The sequence below is a fragment of the Micromys minutus genome (assembly GCF_963924665.1).
Source record: "Micromys minutus genome assembly, chromosome: 4".
NCBI lineage: Eukaryota > Metazoa > Chordata > Mammalia > Rodentia > Muridae > Micromys > Micromys minutus.
Window position 1 is genome coordinate 51,780,277 of NC_137973.1, and position 26,076 is coordinate 51,806,352.

A 26,076-nucleotide genomic window follows, 5' to 3' on the forward strand; every position below is an offset into this window, starting at 1 on the left:
AGATCAAGAGGAAAGGTTGTGGACCCTTAAGGAGATAGAAACTTCACAAGAAAACCAACATAGTCAACTAACCTGAACCCTTGAGGCTCTTTAGTGTGTGAACCACCAAGTAAAGAGCATATATTGGCTGGACTTAGGCCTCCCTGAACATATGTAGCAAATTTACAGTGAGGTCCTCATGTGGGTCCCCCCGTAACTGGAATTTGGGCTGATCTTAAAATTTTTGCCTGTCTGTGGAGTATGTTCCCCTAACTGGGCTGATTTGTCTGCCCTCAATGAGAGATTATGTGCCTAACCCAGCAGAGACCTGATATACTAGGTTGGAGATATCCTGTAGGGGCCCCGACCTCTCACAGAAAAAGGGGAGGAGAGATATGGTGAGGTACTAGCTCATGTGTGTGAGGGAGGAACAGCGATTAAGATGTAAAGTGAATAAATTAATTAATGGAAAAAAAACCTTAATCAGAAATACTAAAGAAGGCTTAAATAAATGAAGAAAAGCTTATGGATTTAATAAATGATTGTGGTTTGGCTGGATAATACAAGATTATTAAATATCAAATATCAAAGATGGAATCTAAGAAAGAAATTATCGAGAAGTTGAAATTTGTCAGCTTTAAAAATATTCGTTTGGCAAGAATTTGAAAATATAAAGGAATACTGCAACATAGTAAACATGTCTGATAAAGAGATGTTAATCCAAAATATATTGTAATTCCTTAAAATTCCCAGTACAAATGCAAATTTGACCAAAGTTCTTGCCACAGATCTCCTTAAGAGATATTCTGCTGGGCACATAAGAGGAGAAAAGATCTTCTCATTATACACCATCAGGGATATGAAGAAGAATGCAACATCATACCAGCACATTTATTGACCTGGCACCTTAGTCTACTCAGTACCTTCAACTAGTTAGGCTGAGAACAATAGATTTTCCAGTGTTAGGTCCTGGAAAGTCATATGTCAAAGTATGCATTTGACTTCTGATGAGAGCCTGCTTTTCCTTTGTGTCTTTCCTTGTGGAAGGTGGTATTATTAATTAATTAATTAATTAATTAATTAATTAATTAATTAAAAGATTTGTCCAGTTCATCAAAGTGCTAATAACCTTAACCTCCTAAAACACTTATTACCTAACCCCATCCCTCAAGCTCTATTTTCTGACATTGTGAATTAGATTTTAATACTTTAATTTTTAATATATTTTTAGATTATATAGTACCAAAAGGCAAATTACAGAATACAAATAAAACCAAATGCTGAAAGGATTTAGAACAGCAGTAGCACCCCTTCATTTCTGATATGTGATAACTTGACATTTTCTTTCAGGCTAATGTAAACCCTATTGTTTTAATAAATTTGACTTGGAATAATTGTATCTGGGTAGCTGTCTCTATATTGTGAAGTTTGAGTTCAAATATACTCTATCCCAGAATGTTACCATTATTTGTTGTCTGACCAGTTTCCTTTTGAGACTGTTATGTTCACTAGACTAATTCATTAAATATACTAATTTATTCATAGTACATTCATACATGGTAATTTAATTCATTCATAGTACTCTTATGTGATTTTATTACCCCCATTTGAAATTAAATAAATAGAGAATGAAATATGTTAAAGGATTTCTTCAATACCATGTACCATATGAAATGCTACAAGGAAGTTTGCCCCAGGCAGTCTTACTACAGTACTAGACCACTTTAGCACCTTGTCCTAAGAGTGAAAAGTTGCTGTAATGTAATGTTACAAAGAATAAAAAGAAAAAGCAGAACAAATCACACAAAGATGTTGTGTGTGTTGTCAGGGTCGTGTGCTGCTTGTTAAGTGAATACTGTATTGCCAGGTCTTTTGGTTGCACAAAACAGAAATTGATCATGTACATTTTGGAACATATACACACCTTTCCTTCTGATCTGCTGAAGCCTCCAGCCTGTAATAAGTTTTAACAGTGATCCCCCAAACATATTTTGATTCAATATTTATAAGTCACAGTTTTTAAAGGATATTCAAATTTTTATTCTTAACAATGAAATAAAATATCCTTAGGCTAAAATTTATATACATTAAATACTATTAAGAAACTGCTACTCCATTTGCATACCAGTAGGCAGAGACCATAGAGGAAATGCATAGTGACTTAAACACTTTTATTTGTCTAAATGATTGCAACATAGGAGATATTATATGAATCTGGTTCTATGTGATTTTCACACATTGGCTTCACATATAATAAATTTTGGACAGCAAATATTCTTAAAAAATAAACCATAGTATTCTACTGTCAACAAACTTGGTAGTAGCCAACTATGTTAAAATAATTTATAATTTATTTAAGCCTGTTAAAAATGCAATGCTACTGTCTATAGGTCTCATTTTTAAAAAGCAAACTAATTTTTGTAATTATTAATTCATAAAATTAAAGTGCCCAAGTGAGTGTGAAACAAATATGCATTTATATAATTTCAAAATGAAACCAAATTTATCTCTTCACTATTCATTTTAAATGTATATTTTATGCATTTATGTTGGGAAATTGTGTAAAATAATAATTTGGAAGACATAGTGACTTTTAACTACATTTCATTAATATTGCATAAAATAATCAATCCATCAAGATGAGTAAGAAATAAAGTGGAAAGATAAATATATATAAGATAATAGGAGAGGGTCTGGAAAGACAGGTCAGAGGTTTTGATGTGTTCTTGGATAAGTTTTGTGAGAATTTCATTGAGTATTTTCACATTGATATTCATAAGCGAAACTGGTCTGAAATTCTCATTGTGTGTGGTTCATCTATAAGTGTAATTGTGGCATCAAAGAAGTAATTTGGTAGTGTTCCTTTTGTTTCTATTTTGTGGAATAGTTTGAAATGTACTGGTATTAGGTCTTCTTTGAAGGTCTGATAGAATTCTGCACTAAATCCATCTGGTTCTGGGCTTTTCTTTTTCTTTCTTTCTTTCTTTCTTTCTTTCTTTCTTTCTTTCTTTCTTTCTTTCTGTCTGTCTGTCTGTCTGTCTGTCTGTCTGTCTGCCTGCCTGCCTGTCTGTCTGTCTGTCTGTCTGTTTTTCTTTTTTTGTTTGTTTGGGAGAATTTTAATGACTGCTTCTATTTCCTTAGGAGTTACGTTACTGTTTAAGTGGTTTATCTAATCCTCATTTAACTTTGCTGCCCGGTATCTGTCTAGAAATTTGTCCATTTTGGCCAGATTTTCCAGTCTTGTCTAATATAGACTTTTTAGTAGGATCTGATGATGTTCTGAATTCCATAGGTTTCTGTTGTTATGTCTATATTTTCATGTCTGATTTTGGTAATTTGGATACTATCACTTTGCCCTCTGGTTCAACTTGCTAAGGGCTTATCTCTCATGTTAATTTTCCCAAAGAACCAACTTCAGGTTTTGTTGATTCTTGTATAGTTCTTTTTGTTTTTATTTGGTTGATTTCAGCTGTAATTATGACTATTTTCTGCTGTCAACACCTCTTGAGTATATTTGTTTCCTTTGGTTCCTGAGATTTTAGGTGTGCTGTAAATCTGCTAGTGTTTTTTCTCTCCAGTTTCTTTTGGAGGTACTTAAAGGTATGAGTTTTTCTCTTAGCACTGCTTTCATTTGGTCTATGGGTTTGGGTAATTATGTCTCCCTTTTTATTAAATTCTAAAAATCTTCAAATCTTCATTCTTTATTTCTTCCTTGATCAAGGTATCATTGAGTAGAGCATTGTTGTTCAGCTTCCACGTGTAAGTGGGCTTTCTGTTGTTTTTGCTGTTATTGAAGACCAGACTTAATCTCTGGTGATCTATTAGAATGCCTGAGATAATTTCAATATTTTTGTATCTGTTGATCCCTGTATTGTGGCCAATTATATGATCAATTTTGAGAAAGGTAATATTAGGTGCTGAGAAGAAGGTAACTTATTTTTTTTTAGGAAAAAATATTTGATATATATTTTGGGAGGGAAGGAAGGAGGGAGAGGGAGAGAGTGAGGGAGGGAGGGAGGGCTGGTTCATAACTTCTGTTAGTTTTACTGTGTCTCTGTTTAGTTTTTATTTCCATGATCTGTCCATTGATGAGAGTGGGGTGTTGAAGTCTCCCACTATTATTGTGTCAGGTGCAATCTATGATCTTTAGACAGTTCACCAAATCACTAGAAAATCTATTCATGGTTTGTAAAAGGATAAATTACAGCAAAGCATAAGAAATAAGATTGCAGCAATTTAAAAATTCATTAGAGAAATAGAATCACTTAGTATTGTAGTTGCTGAGATGCAACTAAATTGCTTGTAGACAAGTCTGAAAATCTGGTTTGATTGCCACATCTTGCATGCTGATAATGGGTTATTGGATCTCAGTTGTTCTTAGGTCTCCCCATGTTGTGCTCCATTGTACATGCATACCTCACATTGGAATACATGGTCTATCAAAGACATAACTAAAAATACAATTTATGTGTAGGAATCATGGAAATGAAAATATGGATCATTGTGTCTGTTTTTAACGGTTTTGTTCTAGGAAAGAAAACAGACATTACTGATAAAATATAATAAAGGATTTAGATTTAAATACCAAAATAATATGAGAAAAATTTGCTTCAGACTAAGAAAAAGGGATTCCCAGTCTCTGTTGTTAAGGCACCTTAATGTTCATGCTGAGGTATTGGAAAGTAACTCATATATTTTTAGTGGCAGAATTTAGTCTCAGTGGTTGGTACCATAAGGTAGTCCTATAACAGGGTCAGCTTGACACAAAAGTTGCATGCCTCAGGCCTTCCTGCTTTTACTAAAAAGGCATAGACATGTTTGGAGAATGGGTGGTTGATCTCTAGACTATTACCGTAAAGCCATTGCTTCTCTATACATCTTGGCACCTCTGAGCCCTGGCTGTTTGCTTTCATGGCTCTTCCATGTCTCTAAAGCTTTTCTGACATAGTCAGAAGTGGATATATAGAACTTTGATTAATAAATAACTTGGCTGCTCTGTGCCACGTTAGTGTTGGCTACTGGTGGCTCTGTGGTAATTTGCTTTATTATACATGAAGTGCTTCCTATCTCAAGGAAAAAGCATTCCATTGACTGATATGAAAAACCAACACAGGAGTAACTCCACTGGAAGTAAGTTATATTAGACATGTACAAACTATACTGTAAAGGCTCAAATGAGAAACATCTAGCACAAGTGAGAGCTGGGAGTAGGGATGTTAAGTCAGAAATGTGTCGTAGAAGGTCTCCCAGTATTCGAAGTGGACCTTTCGGAAGTTCAGAATAGTCAGTCACAGTTAATATTCCATTTAACAAAATACAACCCTGTCATATTTATGTGGAACATTCAATTCTCATTGCTAATTAAAGTGCTAATTATGAGTGGAAACATTAAAAATGTGTTTGAGGATGTAAAATTTAATTTAAAAATTTAATCATCCCAATTGATTTCTCCATAGGTGTTCAAAGCAATGAACATCCCACAGATCAGGAGCCCATTGCTGCCACCTATGGAACATATGCCAGAAGCCTACTCAGCAAAAATTGCTCTTTTTGGTGCCGGTCCTGCAAGTATAAGTTGTGCCACCTTTTTGGCTCGTTTGGGCTATTCCAACATCACCATATTTGAAAAACAAGAATATGTTGGTGGTTTAAGGTAATGCCTAGACTTATTTTTGTGTTTTAAATGTCAAAAAATACTGAGGTAAAAGAGTTCCTTGGTATGGATATTTTATAGGTATAGAGACACTGTAAGCTTACAGATAGGGTCTACCTTACATTATATTTTCCAACAGTCTCAAATTGGAATGGTTTTATTCACTTGAAATTTTGAAGTTGCATTTAAGAAAGATGTATGTAACATTTTCTCTATCTTCTTCTGAAGTTGCAGCTCTCATGGAAAGTTTATGATAGTAGAAATAAAACGTAGGAATTATTTCATCACTGAAAATGTTTTGTAGGATGAAAATATATCTAACCATCATGGACATTAACAGGACGAATGGGAAACTCTATAGAGAACTGATTGGAGCGTTCATTGTTTTTTCTTTTCTTTTTTTTTTTTTTTTTTTTTGTTTTGTTTTTCTTGAATTTTAAAATTGTTTCCTTTATTTTTGAGATGTATAATACAATTGTGTAAATTTTCCTTCCCTATTCTTTATCCAAAGCCTTTTGTACACCCTTGCTTAGACTTTTAAAATTGTTATTATATGCATATATTCTTAGATATAGCATACACAGTCAGTATAATGTTACATATACGTATAATTTTATAGTTTCATAAATGTCTATAATGCACACTTACTCATTCTTTTCCAGTCTCTTATCTCTCTCCCTGTCAGCTTCCCCCCCCCCCCTTAGCTCTAGTTGTCACTTTTTCAAATTCATGGCTTTTTTTTTTTCATATTGGGTACAATTTAATTGAACCAGGCCCATCTGTGATTATGGGATTGGAACTGTTCATTGGAATTCAGTTTTCTTCTCAGTGCATTTGAAGCTGAAGTCATCAGCTTTCCCTTTTCCTGTAACTATCAATAGCAAATGGTTTAGTAGTGTACAAAGCTCAAGTGTAAGTGGATCAAAGATCTCCACATTAAACCAGGTACACTGAAGCTATTAGATGAGAAAGTAGGGAAAACCTTAGAACTCATAGGCACAGGAGAAACTTTCCTGAACAGAACACCAATGGCTCCTGCCATTGACAAATGGGACTTAATGAGATTGCAAAGTTTCTGTAAGTCTAAAGACACTGTCAAGAAAACAAAATGGCTGCCAACAGAGTGGGAAAAGATCTTTACCAACCCCACATCAGATAGAGGCCTAATATCCAAGGTATACAAAGAACTCAAAAATCTAGACACCAGAGAATCAAACAACCCTATTAAAAATGGGGTACAGAGTTAAACAAAAGTTCTCAATCGAGGAATATCGAATGGCTGAGAAACATCTAAGGAAGTGCTCCACATCCTTAGGCATCAGGGAAATGCAAATTAAAACAACCCTGAGATTCCACCTCACACCAGTCAGATTGGCCAAGATCCAAAACTCAGATAACAGCAGATGCTGGCAAGGATGTGGGGAAAAAGGAACACTTCTCCACTGTTGGTGGAGTTGTAAACTGATACAACCACTCTGGAAATCAGTCTGGCGATTCCTCAGAAAATTGGACATAGTACTACCTGAAGATCCAGCTATTCCACTTCTGGGCATATACCCCAGAGACACTCCAATATACAACAAAGATACATGTACCACAATGTTCATAACAGCTCTATTTACAATATCCAGAAGCTGGAAAGAACCCAGATGTCCTTCAGTAGATAAATGGATACAAAATTTGTGGTACATTTACACAATGGAGTACTACTCAGCCATCAGAAACAATGACCTAACCAAATTCTTAGAAAATGGTTGCATCTAGAGAATATCATCCTGAGTGAGATAACCCAATTACAAAAGAACAGACATAATATGCAGTCACTGATAGTGGGATGCTAACCCCAGAGGCTCAGACTGCCCCAGAAATAACTCACAGACTGTGTGAAGTCCAAGAAAAAAAGAAAAGAAAAGAAAAGAAAACAAAACAAAACAAGAAACGTCATGCTCAATCCTTACACACCAAGAAAACGTTGACTAATTCCAGGTTACATCTTGTTTTACATGTACTTTTTGCTCATTATAACTAGTAAATCCTTAATGCAGACTATCAAACCTTAAAAAAAGCAAAAAAAAAAAAAAAAAAAAAAAAAAGCCAAGCACTGACACAATTGTATTTGTATACATTTATGCCAAAATGTTTAAATTTTTTTCTTTTATCTTTGTTTTTTAAAATAAAGTTTAAAAAAAGAAATTAAATTAATCAAATCATTTTTCTTTTTTATTATCATTAATCATTCCATTCGTTTACATTTCAACTGATATTCCACTTCTCTCCATAACCCTCCCATACCACATCTGCCCTCTCTCCTCTCCTTTTTTGTCTCTATGAGTGTGCTCCCCTACCCATCCATCCTCTCTTGCCCCACTGCTCTAGTATCCCCCTACACTGGGGCATTGAACCTCCAGAGAACCCAGGGCCTCTTTTCCCATTAATGTCTATAAAGGCCACCCTCTGGAAAATACGTATCTGGAGACATTAACCCCTCTATTTACCCTCTTTGGTTGGTGTTCTAGTTTCTGGGGACACTGAGTGGTCTGGCCAGCAGATACTGTTTTTCTTTTGGGGTTACAACTCCACTCTGCTCTTCCAGTCCTTCTGTCAGCTCCCCTATGGTCTATCACTAACTCCAGATAGTAGGAAATTATCAAAGTAATCTCTCTTTGATATAAACTGTAGTATATGAATTATATATTCCTGTTGATCAGGTACTTTGTCATGCTATTTGATCCATTTAAACAAAACTACATGACTCTCCAAACAAAAGTCTCACAGAATAGGATAACCCTGCAGGGAGTATCAAAACCTTAAACCATGGAGATTGTCTAGAGGTAATTATGTTACATGTTAACTATCAGTACTGAGGAGTCCTCATTTTAAAAGTTTATCAATTTCTGTATATTTAATTTTGCTGTGAGGAGGCAGGCTATCTTAGTGCAGTGCCACCCCAGCTTTATTAAACAGGAAAAGCATTATGTATAACAACATATGTCTAAACATTGTAGCTTCTTTTTTTTTTTTTTTTTCAATTATACACATCAGCGAATATGTGAGTTAATTTTAAAAGTGTGAACATAATTGTTGTGTACCCTGGTAGATGAGGAAAAATCTTTTTGCCCCTTAATTGCATTTTCACAAGAAGCTGAAAATGAAAGCAGCCTTGTCTGAATTATTATGGGTTGCCAATTTTAGGATATGATTGTGGTTCTTAGCATCTCTGTATTTAGTTGCTACCCGAATGTGGAGCAATTTATATAAATTAGCACTAAATGTTTGTTTTTATATATTTGAACATTTTTACTGGGTAAGACTTCTTGAAATTCACGATTAAATATGTCTCTTTCCCTCCTGTTGTTTTGAAATCTTGTTTTCTTCTCTTCTCTTCTCTTCTCTTCTCTTCTCTTCTCTTCTCTTCTCTTCTCTTCTCTTCTCTTCTCTTCTCTTTGTGTCTTCCTGATTCCTAAGCACAATGCTCAGTACAGAGCTCTTCCTTATGTGAATGTGTGGTGGAGGAACTCAGTATCACTGTGAGAAGCCTAAGACAAACAGTGCACAGCTGCTAAGAATGACAACCCCAAATCCTCCGTGTGAATTTATTTTCTCCTTTACAGGTTTCTCTTGGTCTCCTGCAATATCAATGTAAATATTCTAATCAGAAGGGCATTAGCTTCATTTCATACTTACTTCTGTATTCTCACTTCTCTTACATTTACACAATTTTTTATATCTTAAAAAATTTAGTACAAAACTACTTTTAAATAAATCACAAAATCCAGGAAAATATATCTAGAATTGGATCCCTGTTGTATCCAAAATAATCAATTGTTTTAATTAAATTACCAGATATTTTGCATTTGTTTTTAGATAAATCTTTTTTAATTAGAAAAAATTAATTTAAATATTTTAGACTATGTCAAAGTTTAAAAGAACTGTGGCTAGACATGACAGTACACTCCAGTGACCCTGGCAATTGTCAGAAAGATACAAGAATATTAAGAATCCAAAGTCATTTTCAGCTGCACACTTAGTTCAAGGTCATCTCAGTACATAAGAGACTATATCTAAACATATAAAATTAATCATGCAAGGTTTTATTAAGTTTACACACATATGTGTTGATTTCTAAATTTTATTTAAAATAGTAAGTATGTATATGTTGTTTCATTAGGTAGCACACTCATAGAAACCCTGGTCTTTGTTTTACTGTTTAAAACGTTTCATTTTTTATTTCAATTTTATTGGATAGTCTCTGTCTTTACATTTTAAATGTTATACCCTGCCCCTCCCACTCCCCTCTCTCCTCTTCCTCAACTTGCTTCCATGAAGGTGCTCCCTTTCCCAATCACACTCTCCACCTAAGTGCCTTGGCTTGGCTGATGATGTTGTTCTTCCCATGGGGTTGCAAACCTTTCAGCTCCTTCAGTCTTTTCTCTAGCTCTTACATTTGGGGTTTTCGTGTTCAATCTGCTGTTTAGCTACCGGCATCCTCATCTGTATCTGTATGACTCTGGGAGAGCCTCTGAGGAGACAACCATATCTGGTTCCTGTCAGTAAACACTTCTTGGCATCAGCAATAGTGATTGGGATTGGTGGCTGCATATGGGGTGGTTCTCCAGGTGAGGCAGTCTCTGTAGATCTTTTCTTCAGTCCCTGCTCCTCTATTTGACGTTGACCTTGTATTTTCTCTCCAGTTTTTTTTTTTCTCCCTTCTAAGAAGGACTGAGGCATTCACATTCTGGTTTTCCTTCTTTTTGAGCTTCAAAAAGTTCTTTCAAACATTACTGCTCTGTTACATATATACACGTGTGCATTATTCCAGGTTGATTGGCAATGTAAAAATTTGTAGGTGAAGTAAATGCAATAGTAAAAACTATTTTACAGTGTGTAATACAATGCAAATTTAAGGGCTGATACTTACTTAGTCTTGAACTGAAGCAATGTTTTGACATGAGATGCATGCTATAAAATGATATGAAAATAGTTGTTATTGATGCATTATGTTATGCATAAGAAGCATACACATATAAGAAAGGCAATTTTTTCATCTTTCTGTCACCCTTAGTGAAGAATTCATGGTCACCACAAACAAATATATATTTTTTTGATAGTTCAAATTGTTTAAAGAAAACAAAAGGAAACGGAAAATATTTTTCTAAGTAGAAGAAACTTGGGTAATAACCATTTATATCTAACTTATCTTCTCTCCTTCTAAGTCATTCTTCCAGCACCAGGGTGTATGCCATTCATTTCTTAGTTCCTAATAGATCTGTGTAGGCATTTAAAATCCTATATCTTCCAAAACTTATAGCTGGTTCTTGAGATAGGACGATCAGTAGTTTTCTGAGAAAATGACAGATTTACAAAGTGCTTGTACAAATTTGCATCCCCAACAGAAATGGAGAAGTGCTTTTGCTCCATATTCTCACCAGCGTGTGCTATCCCTTGAGTTTATAATCTTAACCATTCTGTTGTTTGTGCAACAGAACCTCAGAGGGGTTTTTGTTGTTCTTTGTTTGTGTTTGCTTTTTTGTTTGTTTGGTTGTTCTTTTTTCTGGTTGGCATTTCCTTTACTAAGCTTTGCAGTACCTCTGTGGCTCCTTCATCTCAGTTTGCAATCCATCAACAAAATGTGGAAATCAAGTGTGTCCTGGGGTTGTGTCTAGTGAATTTTTCTAAAGTCCTTCTGTATGTCCATTTACAATGTCCATTGTGCACGGTGCCTTGGAGTATCTGCCAAGTGGCCTCCTTATTTATCTTGCTAAAGATATTTTTTTTCTGGTTCATAAATTAGATTCTATTAGTGTTCTACATGTAATTGTTCCATGAGTCCAATTCATCTCAGGACGTCCCTTGTGACTAGTTATTTATAGATATTTTACCATTTCTACCCTACCTGATTGTATCAATATGTCTTAGAACACTTAAAGATGTGCTCTTAATTCAGGCTCAAGGGAATTCCCAAATGATTGCTGACTGGTTTTTCTCCTGAGGCTTATATGCTGTTGGTGAAGTGAGAATACGGACAGCAAACTAAATATACTTTTTGTCCTCAAATAATAAGTGCAGAGCACTTTGGTGAAATAACACCTCATTGATAGATTCCTTGCAGAAAAATGAGCTTTGACATTGTTCTCATGAGTGATCTTTTCTCATTACTGAAGAAAATAATGGGAATATTCTCCACAACTGACTCTGGAAATTTATTCTTCAAGTTCTCTTTTGCACAAAATCAGTTGGCACAAATTAAACATTCATGTTCAATATATACTTATATGTAAATACAAATAGAGACACATATATGAATATTTCATATGGCATTGTTGTCCACAGAACTGAAAATAAATAATGTAAAAAATATTTCATTCTAAAATTAGCATTGGGACAAAAATAGTAAGAATATAATGATAATCAAAACTGACATAGACTAGAGATAAGAAAAAACAAAACAATAACAACAAGAACAAAAAACAGTATTGTTTTCTTGAAAAAATAAAAATAATGAAACATTTTAATAAATATAGGACCCAAAACAAAACCATTAATTGTAAAAGATACACATCTAGTACCAAAGACAGGGACAGGGGATTCATAATAGTGAATTCTATATAAAAATTAAATAATCTAGAGTAAATCATTAAATTCTTCAAAATATATAGCTTATAAAGAATGGGATCATGAAGAGTCAGAAAAGTTGAAGAGGCCAATAAATAGGGCAGGAATAGGGACATGAATTAAAGGTTTCTTATTTAATAAAAAAAATCTAAAGACCTGATGTACTTTCTGCCATTTTTTAATATTAATTTTTTAGTTATAACTTTCTTACCATCAATGTAGAACATCTAAATACCTTACATGAGGTGAATTTTAACTTACCATTGAAACTGCACTGAGATATAATAAAAATGTCTCTAGAAACATTGCATATAAAGATGGTCAATAAATTACTCAATCTAATTGCTCATATGAGGATCATCCATCTGTTGTTCTCTTCCTATCTCTCATCCCCACTTAGAACCTTAACCTGAGCTCATAGGGGTCTTTTGTGTATAGTCCTAGCATCTGCAAACAGGTTTACTTTGACTACTTTACCCAAGTGTATTCTTGTATTTTTCTTTTTTAATTCCCTTCTCTTGTCTTATTGTTCCATCTAACTGTGAGACCTAATTAACAAATTCAGTGAAGTTTAAGAGAACAAAATAAACACATGAAAAAGCAGTAAATTTTCTGTAGACTAACAAGAAAATATCTAAAATACACAGAAAATTACAGTCCAATTATAAGAGCTACAGAAATACATATAAATCATAGAACTGTATATAAATAAAAGAACTCTAGAAGTAAAATCATAAACTATTGATAAAAGTTACTGCAAAGAACAGGATAAAATAAAGACATTCTGCATTCATGAATTGGTAGAATATCATAAAGATGTTCATGCTACTGAAAGAATACAATATCATCCCTATAAAATTCATCTAGAGTTCAAAAAATAGAAATGTATTCTAAAATTTATATGAAGCACAGAGGAACCTGAATAGACCAAACAATCCTGAGTTAAAAGATTAGCCTTGACACACCTTAAAACACAACTCGGAACCAATGCATGGGCTCAGACAAAGGCTCAGGATTTTGTAACTCAGAAATAAAATCACAAAATTTCAGGCAGCTAGTATTTTTTGAAGGACATCAAGAAAACAATATGATCGTGCCATAATGTAGAAAGGGTTGTACCTTTGATACATAGTACTGGAAATATTAGGTATACTCATGCAAGGGAATAAAAGTAAGTTTCTAGTCCTTAAAATTGATTGGGATTAAAGATAAATGGCAAAAGTATGAAACTTCTGAAACATAGAACATTTTCAGTACATTTGCCTGGTCTTTGCTTCATGAATAGGACTCTAAAGCAAAGACACAGAAACCAACATTCAAAAAATATGCAGTTAAAATGTTTATACAGAGCAAATGAGACAACCAGCTATTTCAAAAGATAACCTACAAAGGTGGAGAAAATATTTACTACATGTTCAGTAATGGTTATTATCTCTTCAGTGGATTCTTTTTTTTTTTTTTTTAATTTAAGTTTTTCAATCTAGTTGTTACCCCATTCTCCCTGTTTGCCCTGCCCTCCCATACCTCCTCATCTCATCGTACCCCCACCCCTCTCAAAGTCTCCAAGAGGATGTCCCCACTGCCCAGTCTCAACCAGACCCCTTCACTCCCTGGGGCTTCAAGTCTCTCAGGGATGGGTGCCTTTTCTCTCTCTGAGGACACACCAGGCAGTCCAGCTTGTGTGTGCTGCCTGGCTGGTTGCGAGGAATGACAGTTAGTGTTCTTAAAAAGTAATGAACACAATAGCAAGAAGTCCTTTGGTGTCACATCTCACATGAGTATTGTAACTGTCTATCAGGTGAATGAAATAAACCATCAGAGATATTCATACCAAAGGCTCAGTGAGAGGGTTCCTCATATCTGTTTGGATGAGTATTAACAGAATTTTAAAAATGTGCTGAAAAGTATACATTTACATGTGAGTCTAGATAAAATAATTTAGCTCTATGTGTACTGTAAATTGATAATTACTCTGATAATATAATATATTAAAAGCACAGGATTATTAAGTACATCTACTATATAATTTGAAGTGTTTGAATTGCTCTTGACTAATATTATATTGCTTGTTTTCTATTTCCTGTATTTTTGTATTAGCTTCTATGATATTGTTACTACGTAAGACACCTTACTTCGGCAGAAAAAAAATTTTCTGTCTTCCTAAGTGTTTACATGTGATGTAAATAATCACAGGAGCTTGTTTGTCCCGTTAATGCTAATCAGTAAGAACATGTTGTGCCATTTTTTTTCTAGCCTGATAAATTTTACTCTTGTTCTCCCTATTTCTGTTTTTCTCTTTTGGTTCAGCACTTCTGAAATCCCACAGTTTCGGCTCCCATATGATGTCGTGAATTTTGAGATTGAGCTCATGAAGGACCTTGGTGTTAAGGTGAGTAGGAGATATAACATATGTCTGTATATTGCAAAGGAAGAAAGAGGTAAGGTTCATGATGGAGATTTATATCCAATGCTGTGTATTTTATAAACAAACAATTAAAAGTATCTTTGGCCTAGCAGAAAGATACCTTTCCTTGCTCAGGGCATTTGTCTGTTTACTGTCTGAATGCCACTAGCCTGGAAAAGGGCAATCAATAGTTCTCTTCAGGCACACCTGCATGTGACTGTAAGAAACAAATTCTGAAATAGGTTTAGGGGTTCCATTTAGCTCAGGGAAGGATTTGGTTTCTTTAATCATGTTTTGTTCAGGCAAGTTGTGAGCTCTCAGGAAGACTAGCATTTAGCATTTCAACACTTGCATTATAGTTGCTTCCAGAAATGTATTTTCTTTATTATGTACATCATTATATTCTTGGAGGTCTTGCTTTTCTCAACATGTACAATAAATTCATAAAAGTGATATGATACTAATCTTTTATCTTTCTATTTGTGTTCTTTTTTAAAAGATAAACAAGATGCTGACATGCTATGCTTCCAGATTATAACCTTAGATCCCTAAGTGTTCATAGCAAATATTATTCAGTGACATTTGTCTTCAGTTAAACATATTCTTAATTTGTTTCAAGATTGTTACTTTCCATAAAACTCAATTGATTAATAATGCATCAGGATTTACATCATTTCTGTCTCCAAGAGATTTTTTGAAAAGTGAACAGCAAACTTTGCATAGATTTTGCTTTTACTATGAAAATCTAAAAGTTATTACTAATTGGGAAAAAAGACTATTTTTGACTTTTGCACTGCTTATGTCATTTAACATGGTTGAGTGATGAACTACAACACAAAATTACCAAACAAATACTCTTATCACAAAAAATGCAATGTAGATGTGTACATCATAACAATAAATCTTAATGACTATGGTGTTCAAATAGATGATTTATGCATGAGACAGTACAAGGTCATATTCTGGAAAGTTCCTTAAATGTATTCCATTTTTAATAGAAATTCTTAACCTGATTCTTCACTAAATAAGCAAAATATTACATATTAAAATTTCATATAAATTTGTTTTATGTTTTAACCTGTTAGTCATAAGTTAGGAATAATTAAATAGTATTTTGAAAATAATATGGGACATTGGTGATGACAAATGCTTATAATCCCATCATTCGGGAACCCAAGCAATTGTACTGTTTTTGTTTCCCACAGGACAGACCATTCTCATTACTTTAAAACTTATAGGAACATAGAATTAGACAAAGTATCATGTAAAGAAAACATGCATTTTATCTATAGCCATATGACTTTATAATTTTATAATTATGTAGCCTAGACAATGTTGGGCAATGTTATTATCCTTAGTCAGAAGATGTTCATAAAGTATGCGGTTTTTGTTTAAGTACAATTACCTGTATTTTCATGAGTATTTCTGAAATATTGTCTTTTGAATGTTACACAGAGAAGTTATCACCATTTCAAATATAATTTGATTTTCTTTATTTAATATTCTCTCATGCATTATATACCAAGCACACTATATTCTCACTGCTTTTCTCCTAATCCCTGCCCCAACAACTCCCTCTGCCACAAATCCTCTCTTCCTCCTCTTACATCAATAAAAGTGTAAGCCTTTCAGGGATTTCAACTAAACATAGCATAAGATGTTACAATAGGACTAGGCATATTCCCTTTATTTATTGTAGGTCACAAGGTTGTGAGTATGTTGGTGTCCAGATCCTTCCCCTGGAAGCTTTTCCTGGTTACTGAAATATATCCTGTCCCTAATCAATAACCCCCCTTACTAGGAGTCTTCAGTATTGTCACCATGATATAATCTAGAGTTTCCATGCCACTGGTTTTATACCTCACTTCTGGAATACAAAAAGTCCAGTCCTTACTCCCTCCAACTGCCCTAACTGATCCCTCCTGTTTCAATCTTCCCAGCCCAAGCACAATATATACTATTTCCCTGCAAAATCTATACAATTTTTCCTTCCTAGGTAGATCCCTTGAGCTTCCTTATTACTTAGCTTCTCTGGGTCTGTGGATTGAAGCAATGTTATAAAGTCATTCTGCACTTTATGACTAATATCAATTAATAGGCTAGTATTTGTATACCATATTTCTCTTTTAGTGTCTGGGTTACTTCACTGAGGATATTTTTTTTTCTGGTTCAATGACGTGCATGCACATTTCATGATGTTATTATTATTTTTAAGCTAAATAATACCCAATTGTGTGAATGTAATGCATTCTTTATATCCAATCTTTAGTCAAGAACCATTTAGGGTCAGGGCATTTGCCACCAGGAACAGCAGAGATGCAGGGATGCAGGCCTGGTGAGACTGCACTGCAAGTAACCAGGGAACAGAGAGGTCTCAGCCAAGATCGTGGAAAGCACACCCCCACCCACATTGATTCAGGGGAGCAAAAACTCTGCCTTAGGGACTTGGTTTCTACCTGGAAGTCCCTTGCATGCATACCAAACGCTCAGGCCATTTGCAACCAGGAACAGCTGAGATCCAGGGATGCAGGTCTGTTGAGACTGCACTGCAAGTAGCCGGGTCACAGAGAGGGCTAGGCCTGGCATGCAGAAAGCACAGCCTCTGATTGTTTCAGGGGAGCAGGAACTCTGTCATAGGGACTAAGTTTTGACCCGGAAAGGCCCTTGTGTGCAAACCAAATGCTCAGGCTATTTGCCACCAGGAATAGCCGTGATCCAGGGAGGCAGGCCAGGTACACAAGAGAGATGGGAACCAATCACTGAGAACAAGACCACGTATAATCACAGACAACAAGATGGAAAGAGGAAAGCAAAGACTTACCCAATGGAAACCAAGACAAACTAGCAACATCAGAACCCAGATCTCCCATCACAGCAAACAGCAGAATGCCAAACACTCCAGAAAAAGAAGACTCAGACATGAAATCATACCTCAAGATGATGATGGAGATCTTTAAACAAGAACAGGAGGAAAAGCATAAAGCAATAGAAGCTTTTAAAGAGGAAATACAAAAAAATACTCAAAGAAATCAAAGAACTAGAGGAAAACAGAACCAAAGAGATGAAGGAATTGAAGAAGGATTTTAAGATGGAAATGGAAACAATAAAGAAAACACTAAAAGAGACAACCCTGGAAGTAGAAAACCTAAACAAGAAATCAGGAGTCACAGATGTAAGCATCTCCAACAGACTACAAGAGATGGAAGAGAGAATCTCAGGGGCTGAAGACAACATGGAAAACATAGACAAAACAGTCAGAGAAGATACAAAAGCCAAAAAGCTCCTAACCCAAAAATTCCAGGAGATCCAGGGCACAATGAGAAGACCAAACCTAAGGATAATAGGAATAGAAGAGGGCAAAGAATATCAACTAAGAGGCACAGTAAATATCTTCAACAAAATCAAAGAAGGAAACTTTCCTACCCTTAAGAATGAGATGACCCGAGCAAAAATGAAGCCTACAGAACTCCAAATAGAGTGTACCAGAAAAGAAATTTTTCTTGACACATAATAGTCAAACTGCCAAGTGCCTAAAGCAAAGAAAGAATGCTAAAAGCAGTAAGGGAAAAGGGTTATATAATATATAAAGGTAGACCATTAAGAATCACACCCGACTTCCCAAAAAAGATGATGAAAACTAGAAGATCCTGGACAGACATCATTCAGACCCTAAGAGAACAAAAGTGTCAGCCCAAGCTGCTATACCCAGCAAAACTCTCAATCACCATAGATGGAGAGAACGAGATATTCCAGGACAAAACTAAATTTACACAATATCCGACCACAAACCCAACACAACAGCAAATTATAGATTGAAAACCCAATACAAAGAGGGAAACTACATCCTAGTAAAAACAAGAAAATTCCTAAGCAAGAAAACCAGAAGAAGAAAGACACACAGGCACATTTCTACCTCTAATAGCAAAAATAGCCAGAAACAACAATCACTATTCCTTAATATCTCTTAACGTAAATGGACTCAATTTGCCAATAAAAAGACATAGGCTCTCAGACTGGACATATAAACAGAATTTAGCATCTTTCTGCATACAGGAAAATCATCTCAACAACATAAACAGACACTCTCTCAGAGTAAAAGTTTAGGAAATAAACTTCCAAGTAAATGGCTCCAAGAAACAAGATGGAGTAGCCATTCTAAAATTAAATATAGTAGATTTTCAATCAAAAGTTATCAAAAAGATAAGGACGTACACTTTTTACTCATTACAGGGAAAATTTGTCCGGACGAACTCTCAATCCTTAATATATATGCTCCAAATACAAGAGCACCGAAATTCATAAAAGAATCCCTACTAAACCTCAAAAAGTACATTGCACCACACACAATAATAATGGGAGACCTCACCACTCCACTCTCACCAATGGACAGATCATGGAAACAGAAACTGAACAAGGGCACAGTCAAACTAGCAAGGTTATGAACCAATTGGAATTAATATACATCAACAGATAATTTCATCCTAAAACAACAGAATACACATTTTATTCAGCATCTCATGGTACCTTCTCCAAAACTGACCATATAATTGGTCACAAAACCAGTCTCAATAGATATAAAAAGATTGAAATACATCCATCCTATCAAATCACTATCGTCTAAGGCTGGTCTTTAATAACAACAAAGACAAGAAAAAGACCGTATACACATGGAAACTAAATAATCCTCTATTAAATGATAGCATGGTCAAAAAGAAATAAAGAAAGAAATTAAGGATTTTCTAGAATTTAATGAAAATGAAAACATAACACATCAAAACCTAAGGGATGCAATGAAAGCAGTACTGAGAGGAAAACTCATAGCTCTGAGTGCTTACAAACAGAAAGTGGGGAGAGCATACACTAGCAACTTGACAGCGCAGTTGAAAGCTCTAGAAGAAAAGCAAGCAGATACAACCAAGAGGAGAAGGCAGCAAGAAATAATCAAACTCTGTGCAGAAATTGACCACATGGAAACAGAAAGAACCATTGAAAGAATCAACAAAACCAAGAGCTGGTTCTTTGAGAAAATTAGGAAGATTGATAAACCATTAGCCAGACTAACTAGAGGGCAAAGAGAGAATATGCAAATTAACAAAATAAGACAGGACAGTGAAGATATAAGAACTGGAACTGAGAAATTCAAGAAATCACCAGATCCCATTACAAATGCCTATACTCAACAAAGCTAGAAAATCTGGAGGAAATAGATGAATTCCTAGACAGATACCAGGTACTAAAGTTAAAACAGAACCAGGTAAACCATCTAAATAATCCCATAACACTTAGAGAAATAGAAGCAGTCATCAAAAGCCTCCTAACCGAAAAAAGCCCAGGTCCAGATTGAAGATCTAATACCAATAATCTCCAAACTATTCCATAAAATAGAATCAGATAGAACACTGCCTAACTCATTTTTCGAGGCCACAATAACCCTCATTCCTAAACCACACAAAGATCCTACAAGGAAAGAGAAATTCAGACCAATCTCACTTACGATCATTGATGCAAAAATACTCAACAAAATCCTTGTAACTGAATCCAAGAACACATAAAAAAGATCATTCACCATGATCAACTAGGTGTCATCCCTGGGATGCAGGGATGGTTTAATATATGGAAATCCATCAATGTTATCCACCATATAAACAAACTCAAAGAAAAAAACCACATGGTCATCTCACTAGATGCTGAGAAAGCATTTCACAAAATTCAATACCACTTCATGTTAAAAATCTTGGAAAGAACAGGAATCCAAGTTCCCTACCTAAACATAATAAAAGCAATATACAGCAAACCAGTAGCCAACATCAAACTTAACAGTGAGAAACTTAAAGAAATCCCACTAAAATCTGGGAGTAGACAAGGATGCCCACTCTCTCCCTACCTATTCAACAGAGTACTGGAAGGCCTGGCCAGAGCACTTAGCAAAAGGAAATCAAAGGGATACAAATTGGAAAGAAAAAAGTAAAAATATCACTGTTTGTGACCCCATAAATTCCACCCAAGGTTTCTACAGCTTATAAAAAAGTTCATCAAAGTGGCTGGATAGATAAAAGGTTGCTTTATTTTAGAGACAAAATTGATAGGTTAGATGTTAAGGCTGTCTTATACTTTATCAATTGTAAAACTGTAATGGTTATATTCCTCTTATAGTTTGGAAAAAAAAACTTCTTAACTGGACAAAAAGGAGGAAATGTAGATTGTCCTGAAGCTGTTTGTATTTTAATGTTAATTCTACTTCCCCAAGAAGGGCTGCCTACTCACATGACTCCAACTGAACCTTCCCATTTTAATTAGTAAAATAAAGGAAAGCCAATGACTGGGTGGGACAAGGGAAGTAGGGAGGGTGGAGAGATCTGAGGAGGTCAGAGGACTGAGGGGGAAGATCATGGCAACCTGGAGGTTCACAAGAACCAACTAGACTGAGGTGGGATTGATTGGTGTTAAAAGGCTATAAACATTAAGAATTTTATAGGTCTAATATCTCATATAGAAGGGCAGTTTGTATCTTTATCTATTTGATGCAATCTTGTTGTAGAGAGGGTTTGTGGATTGAAAGTTTAATATATAAACCTGTATGAAAAGCTAAAAAAAAAAAAAAAACAAAAAACAAAAAAACAAAGTGGCTGGATGTAAAATTAACTCAAATACATCAGTAGCCTTCCTCTACTCAAAGGGCAAACATGCAAAGTAAAAAATTAGGGAAAGATATCTTTCACAATAGTCACAAACAATATGAAATACCTTGGTGTGACTCTAACTAAGCAAGTAAAGGACCTCTATGACAAGAACTTCAAATCTCTAAAGAAGGAAATTGAGGAAGATCTCAGAAAATGGAAAGATCTCCCATACTCATGGATTGGAAGGATCAATATTGTAAAAATGGCCATCTTACCAAAAGCGATCTGTAGGTTCAATGCAATCCCCATCAAAATTCCAACCAAATTCTTCATAGAGTTGGAAAGAGCAATGTGCAATTTCATCTGGATTAAAATAAACCTACAATAGAGAAATCCATCCTCAACAATAAGAAAACATCTGTGGTTATCACCATCCCTGATCTCAAGCTATATTACAAGGAAATTGTGCTAAAAATTGCATGGTACTGGTACAGAGATAGGCATGTGGATCAATGGAATAGAATAGAAGATCTGGAAATGAGCCCTCACATGTATGGTGACTTGATTTTTGACAAAGGTGCTGTAAACATTCAATGGAAAAAGGACAGCCTCTTCAACAAATGGTGTTGGTCCAACTTGCACTCAGCATGCAGAAAAATGAAAAAAGACCCTTTCTTATCTCCTTGTACAAAATTCAAGTGGAAGTTCATCAAAGATTTCCACATTAAACCAGGTACACTGAAATTATTAGATGAGAAATTAGGGAAAACCTTAGAACACATAGGCACAGGAGAAAATTTTCTGAACAGAACACCAATGACTCCTGCTCTTATGTCAAATATCAACAAATGGGACTTAATAAATTTACAAAGTTTCTCTTAGGCTAAGGACACTGTCAAGAAAATGAATTGGCAGCCAACAGATTGCTAGAATCTTTACCAACCCCACATCTGATAGAGGCCTAATATTCAAGGTATATAAAGATCTCAGGAAGTTCGGCACCAGGGAATCAAACAATCCTATTAAAAATGGGTTACAGAACTATACAAATGTTCTCAATTGAGGAATATTGATTATCAGAGAAGTAGTTAAGGAAGTGCTCCACTTAGTCATCAGGGAAATGCAAATCAAAACAACCCTGAGATTCCACCTTTCTCCAGTCAGAATTGCTAAGATCAAATATTCAGATGACAGCAGATGCTGGCAAGGATGCAGAGAGAGAGGAATACTTCTCCACAGTTGGAGGGGTTGTTAACTGGTACAACCACTCTGGACATCAGTCTGCCAGTTCCTCAGAAAATTGGACATAGTACTACCTGAAGACCCAGTTATTCCACTGCTGGGCATATACCCCAGAGATGCTCCAAAATACAACAAAGGCACATACACTACAATGTTCATAGCAGCCTTATTTATAATAGCCAGAAGCTGGTAAGAACCAAGATGTCCTTTGGTAGCTGAATGGATACAAAAGTTGTGGTATATTTACACAATGGATTACTACTCAGCTATCAGAAACAATGACTTTATGAAATTTCTAAAAAAACATATGCATCTATAGAATATCATTCTGAGTGAGGTAACCCAGTCACAAAAGTACAGACATAATATGTTGTCACTGATAATTTGATACTAACCCCAGAAAGCTCTGAACACCCAAGAAAGAACTCACAGACTATACGAAGTTCAAGAAAAACAAATTCCAAAAAACAAAAACAAAAAAATAAATAAATGAAAAATCATTATGCTTAATCTTTACATACCAAGAAAACTGACTATTTCCAGGTTACATCTTGTTTTACATGTACTTTATGCTCACTGTAACTAGTAAGATTTTAATGCATACTATCAAACCTTTAAAAAATTAGTACTGACAAAAATGTATTCATATACTTTTATGCTAAAATGTTTTTAAAATCTGCACATTTATCTCTGTTTGTAAAAATAAAGTTCTTCAACTCAATAAAAAGAGAACCATTCAGGTTGTTTATCTGACTTCTATGAATGTATCTGGTATAACCATAGTTGAGCGATTGTCTTCTGGTAAAATGGACCACCCTTTTGGTATATGCCCAAAGAGCTGGATTTTTGAGTTTTGAGGTTTATAAAGTCCTAATTTTTTGAGGAACTGCTGTATTGATTTTCATAGCAGCCATACAAGTGACAAAGACTTTTTCTGACAATATTTCAGTCAGTGTACAAAGTGCTTTAAAAGTTATCAAGTTGCCATAACTGAATTTCAGCATAGATTGTTGGCAGTACCAGTACTATGCAAATCTTGTTTTTATTGTAGAATTTGTTAGCCTAGATCTAGACATGGTCTTTCTGAAGTTAATAAAATTATCTCACCTGTACAAGTTATTTCAATTGCTTCCACATTGATAAACTAGTGCTTTCTTAACTTTTCTGAAAAACCATGCTTTGGTTTGTATAGTTATTATGTATTTAAAAAACAGTTCTTAAACTTATGAATTTTATTTTATTCATTAATAGATGATTGGATCTTTTTATGTTTCCCTTGTTATTGTTATTGTTCAAAACTTTTTATTAAACACACTGAAAACATAAACTACAGGATAATCCAATGATCTTCAATATTCTTCATTATTAAACCTACAAAATAAAAGCTAGATAATTATATAAAAAGAATACACTTCATGGGCTTCTTGTAAAGAGGGAGTGTGCCATCAATTATAATACATAGAAAAAGTCCTACTCTTGGCCCTCAGACATTCCATCTGTAGACATTACTCTTTCATAAATAAATATAGTTCTTCCATGATACAGTTTTTTGGTTTTTTGTTTTGTTATTTAAATTTTTTCCAAATCGAGTTTTTTTTTTTTTTTTTAATTTTCTTTTTGAGAGTATAATTACATACTTACTCTTTCTTTTTTCCTACAAGCCCTACCATATATTCTGCTGTTCTCTCCTCTCCCCCACCCCCATTGGATATTCTCAGTATTTACATTTCGAATGCTCTCCCCTTTCTCCCCACTTTGATCCCTCCCCCTTTTCCCTGTATTCATAAAGGTGCTCCCTTTCTCAACCACCTTCTCCCACATCAGCCTCTTGCCATGCCCCTACATTAAGAAAAATAGCCTTCACTGGACTAAAGGCTTCTTCTCCTATTGATACCAGACAATGCTATCCTCTGATACATTTGCAACTGGCACCATGTGTCTCTCCATGCATACTAATTGGTTGGTGTTTTAATCCTTAGGAGCCCTCCAGGGTTTGGTTGTCTGATGTTTTTCTACCTATGTGGTTGCAAATCCTTTCTGCTCCTTCAGTCCTTTCTACAGCTCCTTCATTTGGATCCCCATGTTCATTCTGATGGTTAGCTGCAAGCATCCTCATTTGTATTAGTATGATTCTCTGAGGAGACATCCATATCTGGCTCCAGTCAGTAGGCACTTCTTGGCATCAGCAATAGTGTTTGGGATTGGTGGCTGCATATGGGGTGAATTCCCAGGTAATCCAGTCTCTAAGTGATTTTTTTTCTTCAATACCTGCTCCACTATTTGTCCTTGTATGTACTCCTGCAAGTGTTCATTTTTTTCTCCCTTTTAAGAAGGACAAAGGCATCTGTATTCTAGCCTTCCTTTTATTTGAGCTTCATAAGGTCTGTGAATTGTTTCTTGGGTATTCTGAACTTTTTGGGCTAGTATCTGCTTATCAGTGTGTGGATACCATGTGTGTTCTTTTGTGACTGGATTACCTCACACAGGATGATAGTTTATACTTCCAGCCATTTGCCTAAAAATTTTATGAAGTCGTTGTTTCTAATAGCGTGTAGTACTCCATTGTGTAAATGTACCACAATATCTGTATTTATTTCTCTGTTGAAGGACATCTGGTTTTTCTCCAGTTTCTGGCTATTATAAGTAAGTCTGCTATGAACATAGTCAAGCATGTGTCCTTGTTATAAGTTGGAACGTCTTTTGGGTATATGTCCAAAAGTGGTATAGCTGGGTCCTCAGGTAGTACTATGTGTAATTCTCTGAGGAACTGCCAGATTGATTTCCACAGTGGTTGTACCAGCCTGCAATCCACCAACGATAGGGGAGTGTTCCTCTTTGTTCACATCCTTGCCACCATCTGCTGTCACATTAAGTTTTGATCTTAGACATTCTGACTGTTTTTAGGTACTATCTCAGGGCTGTTTTGATTTGCATTTCCCTAATGGCTAGAGATTTTGAGCATTTTTTAGGTGCTTCCCAGCCATTTGTTATTCCTCAGTTGAGAATTCTTTTTTAGCACTGTACCCCATTTTTTAATAAGAAAATTTTATTATCTGAATTTGAACTTCTTGAGTTATCTGTATATATTGTACAATAGCTTTCTATCAGATGTAGGATTTGTAAAAATCTTTTTTTCAATCTGTTTTGTCCTATTGACAGTGTCCTTTGCCTTACAGAAGCTTTGCAATTTTATGATGTCCCATTTGTTAATTTTTCCTCTCTTTTTTTTATTAAAACACATTTTAAAAAACAAAGATAAATGTACAAATTTTAAGCATTTTTGCATAAAAGTATACAAATATATTTTTGTCATTGCTTGGCTTTTTTTTTAAGGTTTGATAGTGTGCATTAAGATCTCACTACTTACAATGAGCGTAAAGTACATGTAAAACAAGATGTAACCTGGAATTAGTCAAAGTTTTCTTGGTGTGTAAGGAGTAAACATAATGTTTTTTTCTTTTCTTGAACTTCATATAGTCTGTAAGTTGTTTCTGGGGTGTTCAGAGTTTTCTGATGTTAGTATCCCACTATCAGTGACTGCATATTATGTCTGTTCTTTTGGGACT

General features: G+C 35.0%; 1 protein-coding gene across 1 annotated transcript in view; it reads left to right on the forward strand.

The window, feature by feature from the left end:
* Window positions 1-26,076, forward strand: part of DPYD (dihydropyrimidine dehydrogenase) — an 878,881-nt gene that overhangs the window by 215,116 nt on the left and 637,689 nt on the right. Inside the window, exons 6-7 of the mRNA XM_080916202.1 lie at window positions 5,436-5,632; window positions 14,552-14,633. Coding sequence (XP_080772328.1) covers window positions 5,436-5,632; window positions 14,552-14,633 — 279 coding nt within the window. The remainder of the gene's footprint in view (window positions 1-5,435; window positions 5,633-14,551; window positions 14,634-26,076) is intronic.